This window comes from Pan paniscus, chromosome 15 (assembly GCF_029289425.2).
Source record: "Pan paniscus chromosome 15, NHGRI_mPanPan1-v2.0_pri, whole genome shotgun sequence".
Classification (NCBI taxonomy): domain Eukaryota; kingdom Metazoa; phylum Chordata; class Mammalia; order Primates; family Hominidae; genus Pan; species Pan paniscus.
The window spans coordinates 40,352,502-40,367,183 of record NC_073264.2 but is presented as its reverse complement, the minus strand read 5'-3'; the positions used below and the strand labels follow the sequence as shown (position 1 = coordinate 40,367,183).

At 37.6% G+C, this 14,682-nt stretch overlaps 2 protein-coding genes across 2 annotated transcripts in view; one reads left to right on the top strand and one right to left on the bottom strand.

Annotated features, from left to right (window-relative positions):
• SEC23A (SEC23 homolog A, COPII coat complex component) overlaps positions 1–1,535 on the top strand; it is a 72,549-nt gene extending 71,014 nt beyond the window's left edge. Inside the window, exon 20 of the mRNA XM_008957150.5 lies at positions 126–1,535. Within this exon, the coding sequence (XP_008955398.1) occupies positions 126–215 (90 nt within the window). The 3' untranslated portion in view covers positions 216–1,535. The remainder of the gene's footprint in view (positions 1–125) is intronic.
• An 11,656-nt stretch (positions 1,536–13,191) lies between these two features.
• Positions 13,192–14,449, bottom strand: LOC117975808 (cytochrome c). Its single transcript, XM_034937476.3, has one exon. It carries the CDS (start codon positions 14,378–14,380, stop codon positions 14,063–14,065), a length of 318 nt encoding a protein of 105 aa, XP_034793367.2. The 5' UTR covers positions 14,381–14,449; the 3' UTR covers positions 13,192–14,062.
• Positions 14,450–14,682: the final 233 nt, after the last annotated feature.

Genomic DNA, 14,682 nt, shown 5'->3' with positions numbered 1-14,682 from the left:
ATTTAATAGGACCATAGGCATTGTTCTATTTCAAATGATTTCCTTGTCTATTTTAAACATTTGTGTATAAATTCCATGATATCACCCTATGCTTTAATCATAACAAATATCTTTTTTTCCTCTAGGAGTCTGGAGCACCTATTCTTACAGATGATGTTAGTTTACAAGTGTTCATGGATCACTTGAAGAAACTTGCTGTGTCCAGTGCTGCTTGAAGTGCTAAACATGTTAAAGACACTTAAGAAGATGAAATAATATTCAAATTTCATTTTTTCCTTTTTCCATTTATCTGTGGAAACCAACAGATATTGCTCTATATTTTTTGTATTAGTATGGTTTGAGACAACATATGGAAAATGTTCACATTTGTAGATTAAGCTGGAATTATAATGAGAGCAATAAGAACAAATTTATTTTGCTTACCACAGTGTTATAACTGGTTCTAGAAATTTGAAGTCTTTATAACTTAATTATGTTTAATAAAAAATAGAGTCTGCCTCGTACTACAGATGTAACTCATTTGTATATTGCAGACAGACCCAAAGTGGCACTGAATTTCCTTGCTCACCTTTTAAAAACTTGTTCCTTAATTTTAGCCAGAAAGCAAAAAAACAATAGTAATGATAAATGTGAACATTTTTGCTTATTCATTGAATATTTTTCTGTAATTTTCAGCACTTATGTATACACTTTTTCTGTACTTACTAGGTTAAGGCAGATTTATTTTTATGATTTGTTTAGGAATTATTTGATTTTATAATGGTAATTTTCATGATGATAATGTTTTTGGTTATTTGGAAAGATAGTTTAGAGATGAAAGGTTTTTTTGGGTAACAATCCCGCAGCTGACAAAAAATGTGAAATTTCCACAAAATATCCAACTTATGTGACTAAACGCAGTAGTTTTTTTAAAAGGGGAGATAGAAAATAAATGGTTTTGTTGGAGTGCATTTTAGTAAGCCTTTGCAGTAAAATGACGGTTGTAACTACTAAACCAAATTTAGTTTTCACAGCATGGTTTTGTTGTTTTCCCCTTGTTTTTCCGAGGTAAATTTTACATTATATCCTTCAGTATTTTAACACTATTTTGGCAGTTTACACATTACTTTTTGTTTTTCCTTCCTTTTTGTGGAATGTATTAAGTTGTGGTTCTTATTGAAACAGTATTATATAATGTTTGCTTAATTATATCATGTGATGCTCAGTTCTATTTTGATTTATTCATTAGTATTCACTTTTACCTTTAAAGTTTACTTGTAGCAAATATGTTTACATTGATAAAGCCAGATATGTTTTGACAATGAAATTTACATATCAAGTACTGCAAATAAAAGGTGGTGCTATGATATATGCTTAGGAGGACAGTTTTAATGATTGTACTTGCATGAACACAATCATATGATGGTAAAGCAGAAACTTAAGAAAAAATTGTTTATGTGTTATATTCAATTAGCTTAAATAAGTTGCTTTGTTATATTTTATTTGAATTGAACTACGCTAGGCCTAAATGCCAATAAAATATACTTTTCACTGTTTTTCTGGCTATTTTGAAATCTAGTAAAACCTGAGAAGCCTAATGTAAAATTAGAGTATTTAAAATCATTAGATTTAAAAGCTACTCATTTAAAAAATAACAACTTTAAGATATAATTCACACATCATACACTTCACCCACTTAAAGTGCACAATTCAGTAGTTTTGAGTATTTTCGTGAAGTTATGTATGTAACCACATCACCACAATCAATTTTAGAGTATTTTTTATCACTCCCAATAGTTACTCATTTTTGTTGTAAGGCTAGTGTGTTTTTAAAAAGGGAGATAGAAGTTCATGTAGTTTTTTTGTTGTTGTTGTTGTTTGAGACAGAGTCTTGTTCTGTTGCCCAGGCTGGAGTGCAGTGGCACAGTCTCAGCTCACTGCAACCTCCACCTTCTGGGTTCAAGCGATTCTCCTACCTCAGCCTCCCGAGTAGCTGGGATTATAGGCGCCTGCCACCACACCTGGCTAAGTTTTGTATTTTTAGTAGAGAGAGGGTTTCACCGTATTGGCCAGGCTGGTCTTGAACTCCTGACCTCAAGTGATCCACCTGCCTTAGCCTCCCAAAGTGCTAGGATTACAGGTGTGAGCCACTGCACCCAGCCAAGTTCACGTATTTTGAATTGAGGAAAGACATTGTAATGATGACACCTGTTTAATTTGCTTGGCCTCTTAAGTTATGTTCTTTAAGTGCTTGGCCTCTTAAGTTATGTTCTTAAGTGTTGTGCCATTGTTTCTTGTCTTGGTACTTAGCCCTAAACTGTCCTCTACTTCTAAATCAGTTACAGCTGAGTTTAGGGATAAGGATGAACAAATATACCCTTTTAGTTCACCATTTAAAAGCAATCACCTGGGATCATTTTTGTGTATAATGTATCTATTTCCAAATTATTATCTACCTACATAGACTGTTGAATGTTTAGCCCTGTCTTAGTTCTTTTGCGCTGCTAGAACAAAATACCCTAGACTGGGTAATTTATAAACAATGGAAATTTATTTCTCACAGTTCTGGAGGCTGGGAAGTCCACAATCAAGGTGCACCATAGAGTTGGTGTGTGGTGATGGCTCTCTGCTTTGTAGGTGGCACCTTCTATGCGTCCTCACATGGAGAAAGGGAGGGAGGTGAACAAGCTTCCACAGACACCTTTTGTAAAAGCAGTAACCCCATTCATGAGGATGTACCCCTCATGCTCTAGTCACTTCCTGAAGGCCCCACTGATCTGGGAGGGAGGCAGAGAAGTGCTAGGAAGGGAAGGGCGTGGTCCTTGGCTAGGGCTTCACCCTCAGGCCTGTGCCTACAGACCTAGGTGAAGACTGGCATTTCTGTTTTCCTGCCCAAATGTTGCATTTCCCAAGACCACTGTGGCCCACCATGCCCCCATCCTGTGCTTTTAAGAACCCCAAGACCCTAGCGGGCACACACATGCAGCTGGATATCAAGAGGAATGCATTGGCGGAAGAACACAAAAGCAGCAGGACGTCGAGAGGGGCATGCCGGCAAAGAGCACACCGGGAGACTCCAGTAGACCCCGGCAGGCCAACCAGTGGAACGACACAGAGTTTGGCTGGGGCGGCCGGAGGAGGGCCCGGGCTGCTGAGCTGCCTGACTCCAGGGGAAAACCACCTCCCCACTCCATCTCCCTTCTGGCTCCCCATCCATCTGCTGAGAACTTCCACCCAATAAAACCTTGCACCCATTCCCCAAGCCCACGTGGGATCCGATTCTTCCCGTACACCAAGGTAAGAAACCCTGGGATACAGAAAGCCCTCTGTCCTTGAGATAAGGCAGGAGATCTAATTGAGCTGACAGAAAGTGCCTACAGATGCCTAAAGTGAAAGAGCGTGCTGTAACACACGCTGGGCTTCAGCTGTGAACATTCACCCCTGAACACTGCTGTGGGGTCGGAGTCCCACAGCCTGCCTGTCTGCGTGCTCCTCCTTGAGGTTGGAGCATTGGGGAACTGAGGAAGCCAGCCACACCCCCATCGTACACCCTGCCAGGGGGATAAGGGGACTTTTCCCGTTTCACTACCTCTTAAATGTCTACTGGAGATTAGGTTTCAACATAGGAACTTTGAGGGAATCAAACATTTAGAACACAGCACCCTTTTAAAGAACGTAGATGATATGGTTTGGATTTGTGTCTCTGCCCAAATCTCATGTCAAATTGGAGGAGAGGCCTGGTGGGAGGTGACTGGATCGTCGGGGCGGATTTCCCCCTTGCTGTTCTCATAATATTGAGTTCTCGTGAGATCTGATTGTTTAAAAGTGTGTGGCACTTCCCCCTTTGCTCTCTCGCTCTCCTGCTCTGCCGTGGTAAGACGTGCTTGCTTCCCCTTCACCTTCTGCTGTGACTGTAAGTTTCCTGACGCCTCCCAGTCAAGCTTCCTGTTAAACCTGTGGAACTGTGAGTCGATTAAACCTCTTTTCTCCATAAATTATCCAGTCTCAGGTAGTTCTTTATAGCAATGTGAAAACAGACTAATACAGCAGGACAGGTAAAGAATATTTGCTAAATTAATTAGCAGCACTGAGAGGCTTTGGTATATTACCCGGAACTATTTTGGAATTCATTTTTGAACCTACTACCTCTATTGGCATAATCTCTAAAAATGATCTTAGACATCATCTGTGTACACAGATATTTTGGTGTAACAGGATAAATTTATTCTTTTATTGGCAGATTCCAAAACTGAGCTGACATTTCTCTATTTAGTTCCCCAGTTGATAGACTTCCCTCTCATATCCCCAGACTCAGAGACTGCATCTAATGAGTGTACTTAGTTGTCCAGTTCAGGCCAGAAACCAAAGAATCATTTTCAACTCTTACTCTCCTCAACATCTTTGGTAACCACGTTGTACAAATTCAACCTCTCTAGTATTTCCATAATCTGTTTCCAGTTCTCTATCCTACTGCTATTCTGCCTTCATTATATCTCACATGGTTTGGTGAAATACCCTCCTAACTAGCCTACTTTCTCCAGTCTCCTTTTCTCTATCCCTCTTTTCAATTCACTTTACACACTGCAACAAGAGTGCTATTTCTGAATACAGGTCTGATTCAGTAATTTCCTTTTGCCTACCCAATAAAGTCCAGACACTTTGGCCTGGTAACATTGAATACTATATATCAGATCATACCCCAGTTCTCTCCTAGAAAAATGGTATAAAAGACACAGTTGAAAAGGTGTATTGGGGAGGGGTTCTAGTTGTACCCAAGCATTAAGTTTAGGTGTGGTATTTGGTATCTATATAGTGTCAAAAGCAAATGCATTCTTTACTGGCCGCTACAAATTAAATTCCATGGCTTATTGCACTTGCTTTTATTTTAAATGAACATGGTATTTTTTCAGTTATTTTTAAACTGCTGACAAATTAGGATTATTTCCTTTATCTTTTATTAAATAAATAAAAAAAATAGAGACGAGGTCTCCCTTTGTTGGCCAGGTTGGTTTTGAACTCTTGGCCTCAAGAAATCCTCCTGCCTCGGCCTTCCAAAGTGCTAGGATTACAGGGCATGAGACATCTCGCCCAGCTGTATATTATTTCCTTTCTAACATCCATTTTACATTTTTATTTTCATTTCCCATGTATCCAGTATACATGCATATGTATTTTTTGTGCTCTTCAAATGCTTGACTTGCATTCATCTTGATGATTTTATCAAGTTATTTTACAGATGTTTCTATTTTTCTTGTTTGCTTTTTAATAGTTTATGAAATTAAGTCTCCTTTCTTCTGTTTATTCTTCCTCCTTTGTTTATCTATTGAAACAACTGCTGTTCTAGGCGTAATGTATTATTATTCAGTGAATAGAATAATATTAAGGTATGCAACACTGAAGTTACATTACTAAATATTTTTGATTTTTTTTTCTTCCCTACCTATGGATTATACTGACCAGCATCTTCTGTTGCTTTTCTTTGAGACTCGGTTTTTTTTTCTATGTGTCTTTTCTTACATTTTGTTATTGCCTACCTTTTTCTACATTTTCTGTGTACTAATTTTTAAGGAGCAATTTTAAAGCTCAGTATTTTACTCTACATTGTTCAAGCCTGATTTGTACTATTTGCAAATATTTTGGTCTCCGATTAATCTTATCTAAAACTTCACAGCGGGAAAAACTTAAATTGCACCACTGATGGAATGATATGTTTTTTTGGTTAGTCCTTTAGTTTTAAACAACAGTTCAAAAAAAATGTAGTGCCATAGATATTCAAGACACAAACTGCAACTCTAAGAGAGGGGAAATTATTCAAAAATTGTTACTAACTTACTTTCTAAATGTAAGGGTATCCATGTATGTTCAGGACACATTGTATAACTGGGGGTTCTCTGAATTAAGTTCCATGTAGAACACAATGTTTATTGAAAGATAACTTATAAAAATGTACTAATCAGACGGTTACACACACATTATTAAAACTCAGGGAGTAACTACAGCAATTGTATAGATCGTAGACCAATAAAAGTTTTTTCAGGTTGGAGTATTTTATTACTGTATTTGTTTATAATTGCTGGCATGGGGTGATAATACAATTCAAACCTACTGCTCTATCCTTGTTAAATCGTTAGGAAACCAATCAATCAGGTTTGATTTACTCATAAGTTGGAAATTTCAATGAAAATCATAATACGTTTAGAACTGAACAGTAAAAATACGCCAAAATTTGTATTGAAAAGGGATTATTACACAGAAATAAGTTGTTTTAAATGCAACTGGAGAAAGAATTGAAAAGAAGTAAATGGTGCATTCAACCCAAGAAAACAGCAAAGGAGAACAAATAAATCTAAAGAAAGAAAGGGAAAGGAGATAATGATAAAGTCAGAATTTTTCTTTTTCTGTTTTTTTGTTTTTTTGTTTGTTTTTTTTTAGAGACAGGATCTCGCTGTAGTGCTCAGGCTCGTCTCAATCTCCTGGCCTCAAGTGATCCTTCTGTCTTAGCCTTCTGAATAGCCAGGATTACATGTGCAAGCCACAGTGCCTGGCTTAAAATCAGAATTTTAATGAGATGAGCAAAATGAATCAATGGAGTCGTTCATAAAAGCAAAAAAGTGATAGTTTGAAAGTATTAATCCATTTCTAAAGCTAAGAAGAAAATTGAATATCAATTCTTCTGATAAGTGTAAAATACATGTGTTTTTTTTTTTACGTTAGTCTTAAAAATTATTCAAAGTTTTTTGCCCAGGCCAATTAAGAAGCATAATTGCTTAGTTATTTAATGATCAAGCTCCATCTACTTTTCCTCTAATGAATTTCAAGTGAGACTTGATGTAACAATCATCATACATTCACCACTCATGAATACAGGTTGGGAAACTGGACTTTCGGAGTTAAAAGGGTCAATTGAAATTGTTAAGTCCTATCTCTTTACCCAATTCATTCAAGGATCCCTTCACAATATCACTGTTGGTCACCTGACCTCTGTAAAATACCTTCAGTGATAAGTCAAACAACACAGCTGTAAGTTGCTGAATGCTGTGAGTGACTTTTACCTTTAGAGAAAAGAATGTTGCTGAGTTAGGAAGGATTTGTATATGACATACCAAAGTAAACTTTGACCAGAATTTTATGGGGAAATACTTAACTCCATTTTACACAATAACACAATCTGAGGGGCTATTAGCTTTCACCTAAAAGGCCATCTGGCAGTCTTTGATACTGTCATTAAAAGAAAGTGGGTAGACAGTTATGTAGCAGGTGTTTGCCAATTAGAAGAATGCTCCCAAGCAGGACATCGTGGACACACTCTCCGCAGTTTTCCAACTGCAATAACTGTGTATTTGAGTGAAGAAAAGTACATTGTAGAGCTTGGTGTTATGAGTCTGTTTCCTGTGGAAAGTGTGGCCTGCTGTGCTGGGGAAGCTGCTGTTTTCTCTTCTGGTCAAGATCTTGCTCAACTGCCTTAACAGGGTACAGGGTGAAGCATCCACAGAATGATCCTGTGTGTACATTTAACCTGTTCTGGGGACGGCACTGTTTGTTTTGGCAAAATAGGAAAATTGACAAAATCAACAATTTTTGTAGAGATTAGAACTTTTTCTAAGAATAACAAATCTGAAGATTACTTATGAGTAGCAGTAAAGATGTCACTTTGAAGTGATAAGTATACTGAATAAAGAACCTCCAATAAGGAAGGATCACATTTCACTTTATTTAGTGGCTTAGAGCCTTTTCTTCAAGGCAATTTAAAAGTAAATCTGCAGAGGTTTAAAAATTAATCTTTATCAAATCCTTGTGAGATGCTAATAGGTTAGGTATTCTGCATGTTTGAAAACATTTGTAAAGAAGAGATGAAAGAATCATAGAGCAGTGCTTCTCAAACTTGAACATGAATCCTCAAGGAATAATGATAAAATGCAGATTTCCATCGAGTAGGTCTGAGGCGTTGCATTCTAACAAGCTCTCAGGTGATATCAGTGCTGCTGCTGTGGCAGACCACAATGTAAATGGCAATGTCAGCTAAGAGCAGCGTTGTCATGTTTTGGGATTCCCATAGGAAGAAGTCCAGCAGTCACTTGGAAATGTGCATTTTGGACTCGGGAGACTCAGTTTTGGGAGCCATAGCATGGAATAATAGCTGAAGTTATGAGAATAGATGAAATTGCTCTTCTTTAATTATTTACTAAATACTAATAAGGTAGTTAGGGAGCACAGAGTCAGACACAATCCTTCTTTGTCGAGCACAGATTATGCCATCCTGTATGGTCTCCTGCAAAGTTTAATTCTAAAATTCTATTTTTAATGAGAACATTAAGCCTATTGATTTATCAAGTATATCTTTTTCAGCAAGGAGTATTTCTATTAAAAAGGCCATCAGGTTGCTGAAATATTAATGGTAGTACAAGATCATGTAACTGAAGAGAATGTTATCATTGAATTCAGGGTTTTGATGAAAACCCAGAGTTAGGTTCTTAATTTAATAGGGATGTTGAGAAAATAAGATTCTAAGTAATAAATTGTGAAATGGCTTGATTAATAATTGTCTTTTGGCCAGGCATGGTGGCTCAGTTTACTCCCAAAGTGTAATCCTAGCACTTTGGGAGGCCGAGGAGGGTGGATCGTTTGAGGTCAGGAGTTCGAGCCAGCCTGGCCAACGTGGTGAAACCCTGTCTCTACCAAAAATACAAAAATTAGCTGGGCGTGGTGGCGCATGCCTGTAATCCCGGCTCCTCAGGAGGCTGAGGCAGGAGAATTGCTTGAACCCGGGAGGCAGAGGTTGCAGTGAGTCGAGATCGCACCACTGCACTCTAGCCTGGGCAACAGAGTGAGACTCCATCTCAAAAAAAAAAAAGGTCTTTAATTATTTTAAGGAAGATATCTCCCACTTTTTAGGACCATAAAATACATTGCCAAGGCATGTTATGCAATGTTCTTAATTAGGTATGTTTGTTAATTGATTAGCTAACTATTACAGTATAGATAGACATCGCTCTGCCTGGAGTTAGAGAAGTAAATGTGACAGTCTCTGAGCAGACTTTGGACCAACAGACTTCTATTTTTGTGTTTGTTATGTGGTGACTCTTCTTATCTTCTTGCATATTTACATTGGGCCTTTTGAATTATATTTACTTATTGAGTGCCATACACACTTCTGACATGGCTTGTTGTAAATGACTCTAATGATTATTTTCCATTTGGAGTCTAAAGTCCAGCATGGTTTCAGGGAGCTAATGTTTTATTATTGCAGGTTCTTTGGCAAGAACATTCAGTGCACCTGCTGTGCGTACTCAGCCTATATATACGGTGACAGCTACATCTGCTTCCCCATCTGCCCCTTTTGGTTTTAAGTTGGTATCATTAGCTATCTGTAACACTTAAGAATCTGCCTGTATCTGTTGAAGGAAACTAAATGGGTTAAAAATCCTCACCTTTCTGCAGGACCTTCCACAAAATAATAGCTCTGTGGAGTGATTCGGGGATTTCTTAGTATTAAATAGATTACTGAAGCTGTGATTGTCAAATAGAAACATGTTTAAACATGTCCAGAGCTTACTTTTATTTATTAAGAAGGATGTGATCACAAAATGTGTTTAATTATAATGTAGCTATGCTATATGTTAAATTTGGATCTGTTCCCATAGCAGATAAGATCTGTTAATTAATAAAGTCTAAAGTTATCTGTACAGAGTAGAAAACCCTAATTCTTAACATTAGTATACTAGTCATGTCAATCAGCATGTCCACATCCTCCTGCTTGCATCTCTCTGCTGGACTAAGGAGCCAGCCTCCGTCTCTTCCTTAAGCAAAGGGGTGGGATCAAGTTTCCTAAGGGCACCTAATCCATAGAATGGTTGCTGAACCTATGAAATGACTTGATAGGAAAAAGTTTCCTTAGTAAGAATAACGATAATTAAGTAGACTAATTATACTCTCTTCCAGCCTCCCCAACTAATGGTAAAGACTCTGGCAGACTGATTTCGGGTCACTTTTATCTAATAGACTTAAAGGTCACTATAAGCCGTAGACAAAACCCTGTTTAACAATGGCCAGGTCCTGTGCTAGGTGGAAACATGCACCACCTCATCTACTTTTCTCCGTGGTAATCTGTCTTTTTTTTAAAATATATTTTTACAATTTTATTATTATTATACTTTAAGTTTTAGGGTACATGTGCACAACGTGTAGGTTTGTTACATATGTATACATGTGCCATGCTGGTGTGCTGCACCCATTAACTCGTCATTTAGCATTAGGTATATCTCCTAATGCTATTCCTCCTCCCTCCCCCCACCCCACAACAGTCCCCGGAGTGTGATGTTCCCCTTCCTGTGTCCATGTGTTCTCACTGTTCAATTCCCACCTATGAGTGAGAACATGCGGTATTTGGTTTTTTGTCCTTGCAATGGTTTGCTGAGAATGATGGTTTCCAATTTCATCCATGTCCCTACAAAGGACATGAACTCTTCATTTTTTATGGCTGCATAGTATTCCATGGTGTATATGTGCCACATTTTCTTAATCAGTCTATCGTTGTTGGACATTTGGGTTGGTTCCAAGTCTTTGCTATTGTGAATAGTGCTACAATAAACATACGTGTGCGTGCGTCTTTATAGCAGCATGATTTATAATCCTTTGGGTATATACCCAGTAATGGGATGGCTGGGTCAAATGGTATTTCTAGTTCTAGATCCCTGAGGAATCGCCACACTGACTTCCACAATGGTTGAACTAGTTTACAGTCCCACCAACAGTGTAAAAGTGTTCCTATTTCTCCACATCCTCTCCAGCACCTGTTGTTTCCTGACTTTTTAATGATCGCCATTCTAACTGGTGTGAGATGGTATCTCATTATGGTTTTGATTTGCATTTCTCTGATGGCCAGTGATGATGAGCATGTTTTCATGTGTTTTTTGGCTGCATAAATGTCTTCTTTTGAGAAGTGTCTGTTCATATCCTTCTCCCACTTTTTGATGGGGTTGTTTTTTTCTTGTAAATTTGTTTGAGTTCATTGTAGATTCTGGATATTAGCCCTTTGTCAGATATCCATTGCAAAAATTGCAAAAATTTTCTCCCATTTTGTAGGTTGCCTGTTCACTCTGATGGTAGTTTCTTTTGCTGTGCAGAAGCTCTTTAGTTTAATTAGATCCCATTTGTCAATTTTGGCTTTTGTTGCCATTGCTTTTGGTGTTTTAGACATGAAGTCCTTGCCCATGCCTATGTACTGAATGGTAATGCCTAGGTTTTCTTCTAGGGTTTTTATGGTTTTAGGTCTAACATGTAAGTCTTTAATCCATCTTGAATTAATTTTTGTATAAGGTGTAAGGAAGGGATCCAGTTTCAGCTTTCTACATATGGCTAGCCAGTTTTCCCAGCACCATTTATTAAATAGGGAATCCTTTCCCCATTGCTTGTTTTTGTCAGGTTTGTCAAAGATCAGATGGCTGTAGATATGCGGCATTATTTCTGAGGGCTCTGTTCTGTTCCATTGATCTATATCTCTGTTTTGGTACCAGTACCATGCTGTTTTGGTTACTGTAGCCGTGTAGTATAGTTTGAAGTCAGGCAGCATGATGCCTCTAGCTTTGTTCTTTTGGCTTAGGATTGACTTGGCAATGCAGGCTCTTTTTTGGTTCCATATGAACTTTAAAGTAGTTTTTTCCAATTCTGTGAAGAAAGTCATTGGTAGCTTGATGGGGATGGCATTGAATCTATAAATTACCTTGGGCAGTATGGCCATTTTCACAATATTGATTCTTCCTACCCATGAGCATGGAATGTTCTTCCATTTGTTTGTATCCTCTTTTATTTCATTGAGCAGTGGTTTGTAGTTCTCCTTGAAGAGGTCCTTCACGTCCCTTGTAAGTTGTATTCCTAGGTATTTTATTCTCTTTGAAGCAAAAGTGAATGGGAGTTCACTCATGATTTGGCTCTCTGTTTGTCTGTTATTGGTGTATAAGAATGCTTGTGATTTTTGTACATTGATTTTGTATCCTGAGACTTTGCTGAAGTTGCTTATCAGCTTAAGGAGATTTTGGGCTGAGACAATGGGGTTTTCTAAATATACAATCGTGTCATCTGCAAACAGGGACAATTTGACTTCCTCTTTTCCTAATTGAATACCCTTTATTTCCTTCTCCTGCCTAATTGCCCTGGCCAGAACTTCCAACACTATGTTGAATAGGAGTAGTGAGAGAGGGCATCCCTGTCTTGTGCCAGTTTTCAAAGGGAGTGCTTCCAGTTTTTGCCCATTCAGTATGATATTGGCTGTGGGTTTGTCATGGATAGCTCTTATTATTTTGAGATATGTCCCATCAATACCTAATTTATTGAGAGTTTTTAGCATGAAGGGCTGTTGAATTTTGTCAAAGGCCTTTTCTGCATGTATTGAGATAATCATGTGGTTTTTGTCTTTGGTTCTGTTTATATGCTGGATTACATTTATTGATTTTCGTATGTTGAACCAGCCTTGCATCCGAGGGATGAAGCCCACTTGATCATGGTGCATAAGCTTTTTGATGTGCTGCTGGATTCGGTTTGCCAGTATTTTATTGAGGATTTTTGCATCAATGTTCATCAAGGATATTGGTCTAAAATTCTCTTTTTTTGTTGTGTCTCTGCCAGGCTTTGGTATCAGGATGATGCTGGCCTCATAAAATGAGTTAGGGAGGATTCCCTCTTTTTCTATTGACTGGAATAGTTTCAGAAGGAATGGTACCACCTCCTCCTTGTACCTCTGGTAGAGTTCGGCTGTGAATCCATCTGGTCCTGGACTTTTTTTGGTTGGTAAGCTATTGATTATTGCCACAATTTCAGAGCTTGTTATTGGTCTATTCAGAGATTCAACTTCTTCCTGGTTTAGTCTTGGGAGGGTGTATGTGTCGAGGAATTTATCCATTTCTTCTAGATTTTCTAGTTTATTTGTGTAGAGGTGTTTGTAGTATTCTCTGATGGTAGTTTGTATTTCTGTGGGATTGGTGGTGATATCCCCTTTATCATTTTTTATTGCATCTATTTGATTCTTCTCTCTTTTCTTCTTTATTAGTCTTGGTAGTGGTCTATCGATTTTGTTGATCTTTTCAAAAAACCAGCTCCTGGACTCATTAATTTTTTGAAGGGCTTTTTGTGTCTCTATTTCCTTCAGTTCTGCTCTGATTTTAGTTATTTCTTGTCTTCTGCTAGCTTTTTTTTTTTTTTTTTTTTTTTTTTTCATGATCTGTGGTTTTCTTTTTAATTATCTTTAGTCTTGTGATCACACATAATTTTAAAATTTGTGTATATCTCCGTTACTTTAATCCTTTTAAGTTGGCAAAAGCACCATTCCCAATCACAAATACGCAGTTCTACAGTTTTGTTTCTGAATGGCTGTTTAAAGACAATCCTAAATTATAACTTAGTTTGACTTAGATTGTAAAGAATTCAAGAGTGAAGTTTAACTTGCTACTATTTTAAAAGCATGTGACCTTATAGATCTATAAGATGTGAGAGGTGTTGAATAATCTCTAATATTACACATAAACCACACTAAAATGCCTTTCAATAAGTAAAAGGAACCATTTTAAATACAGGGAATTATAATTAGATTGGCATAGTTAAGGCCAAAACTATAGACATTGCTACCTTATTTATCTTCAACCCTTGCCTTTAAGAGGCAAATGAACATGAACACAAAACACAGGTGAATCTTGCTTGGTTCTAAGACAGTGAAGGAATTTCCCCAGTATTTAAATATATTCACATAACCAGTTATATAAATCTAAATATAAAACCAATCTCCAGTAAGTTTTAAGATGGCACTCACCATCTTTGTGAAAAGTTGAACATTACTAACGAAGTCTAATCATATCTTTAAAAGGGGTAAACAGTGATAGCATTTACTGAATTGGAGTTACTATTAAAATTCAAAAACTGAACATATTCATTTAACCACAAGCCAGTCTTAGTTTTAAATCAGGACTGCCCAACAAAATATTCTGTCAGTCATTCATGATCTGAATTCTGGTGTATGAGATCTATTAAAGGATGGTACACATAAAAAAGTCATGAGACATTTCTGTTTTGTAATAAATAAGGCAGTGGCCAACTATTACTCATTAGTAGCTTTTTTGAGATAAGCTATTAAGTCTGCCCTTTCTTCCTTCTTCTTAATGCCGACAAAGATCATTTTTGTTCCAGGGATGTACTTCTTGGGATTCTCCAAATACTCCATCAGTGTATCCTCTCCCCAGATGATGCCTTTGTTCTTATTGGCGGCCGTGTAAGAATATCCAGGGGCCTGACCTGTCTTCCGCCCGAAGAGACCATGGAGATTTGGCCCAGTCTTGTGCTTGCCTCCCTTTTCAACGGTATGGCACTGGGAACACTTCATAATAAAAATCTTCTTGCCTTTCTCAACATCACCCATATTTAATTCTCTTTTTAGTCGCTGGCACAACGAACACTCCCGCTCCGAAGCCGGACGTCCCCACTCTCTCTTCTGCTAGCTTTTGAATGTGTTTGCTCTTGCTTTTCTAGTTCTTTTAATTGTGATGTTAGGGTGTCAATTTTGGATCTTTCCTGCTTTCTCTTGTGGGCATTTAGTGCTATAAATTTCCCTCTACACACTGCTTTGAATGTGTCCCAGAGATTCTGGTATGTTGTGTCTTTGTTCTCATTGGTTTCAAAGAACATCTTTATTTTTGCCTTCATTTCGTTATGTACCCAGTA

Excerpts from the sequence above, each read along its gene's own strand:
- LOC117975808 (XM_034937476.3), bottom strand. The coding sequence starts at position 14,380 with ATGGGTGATGTTGAGAAAGGCAAGAAGATTTTTATTATGAAGTGTTCC.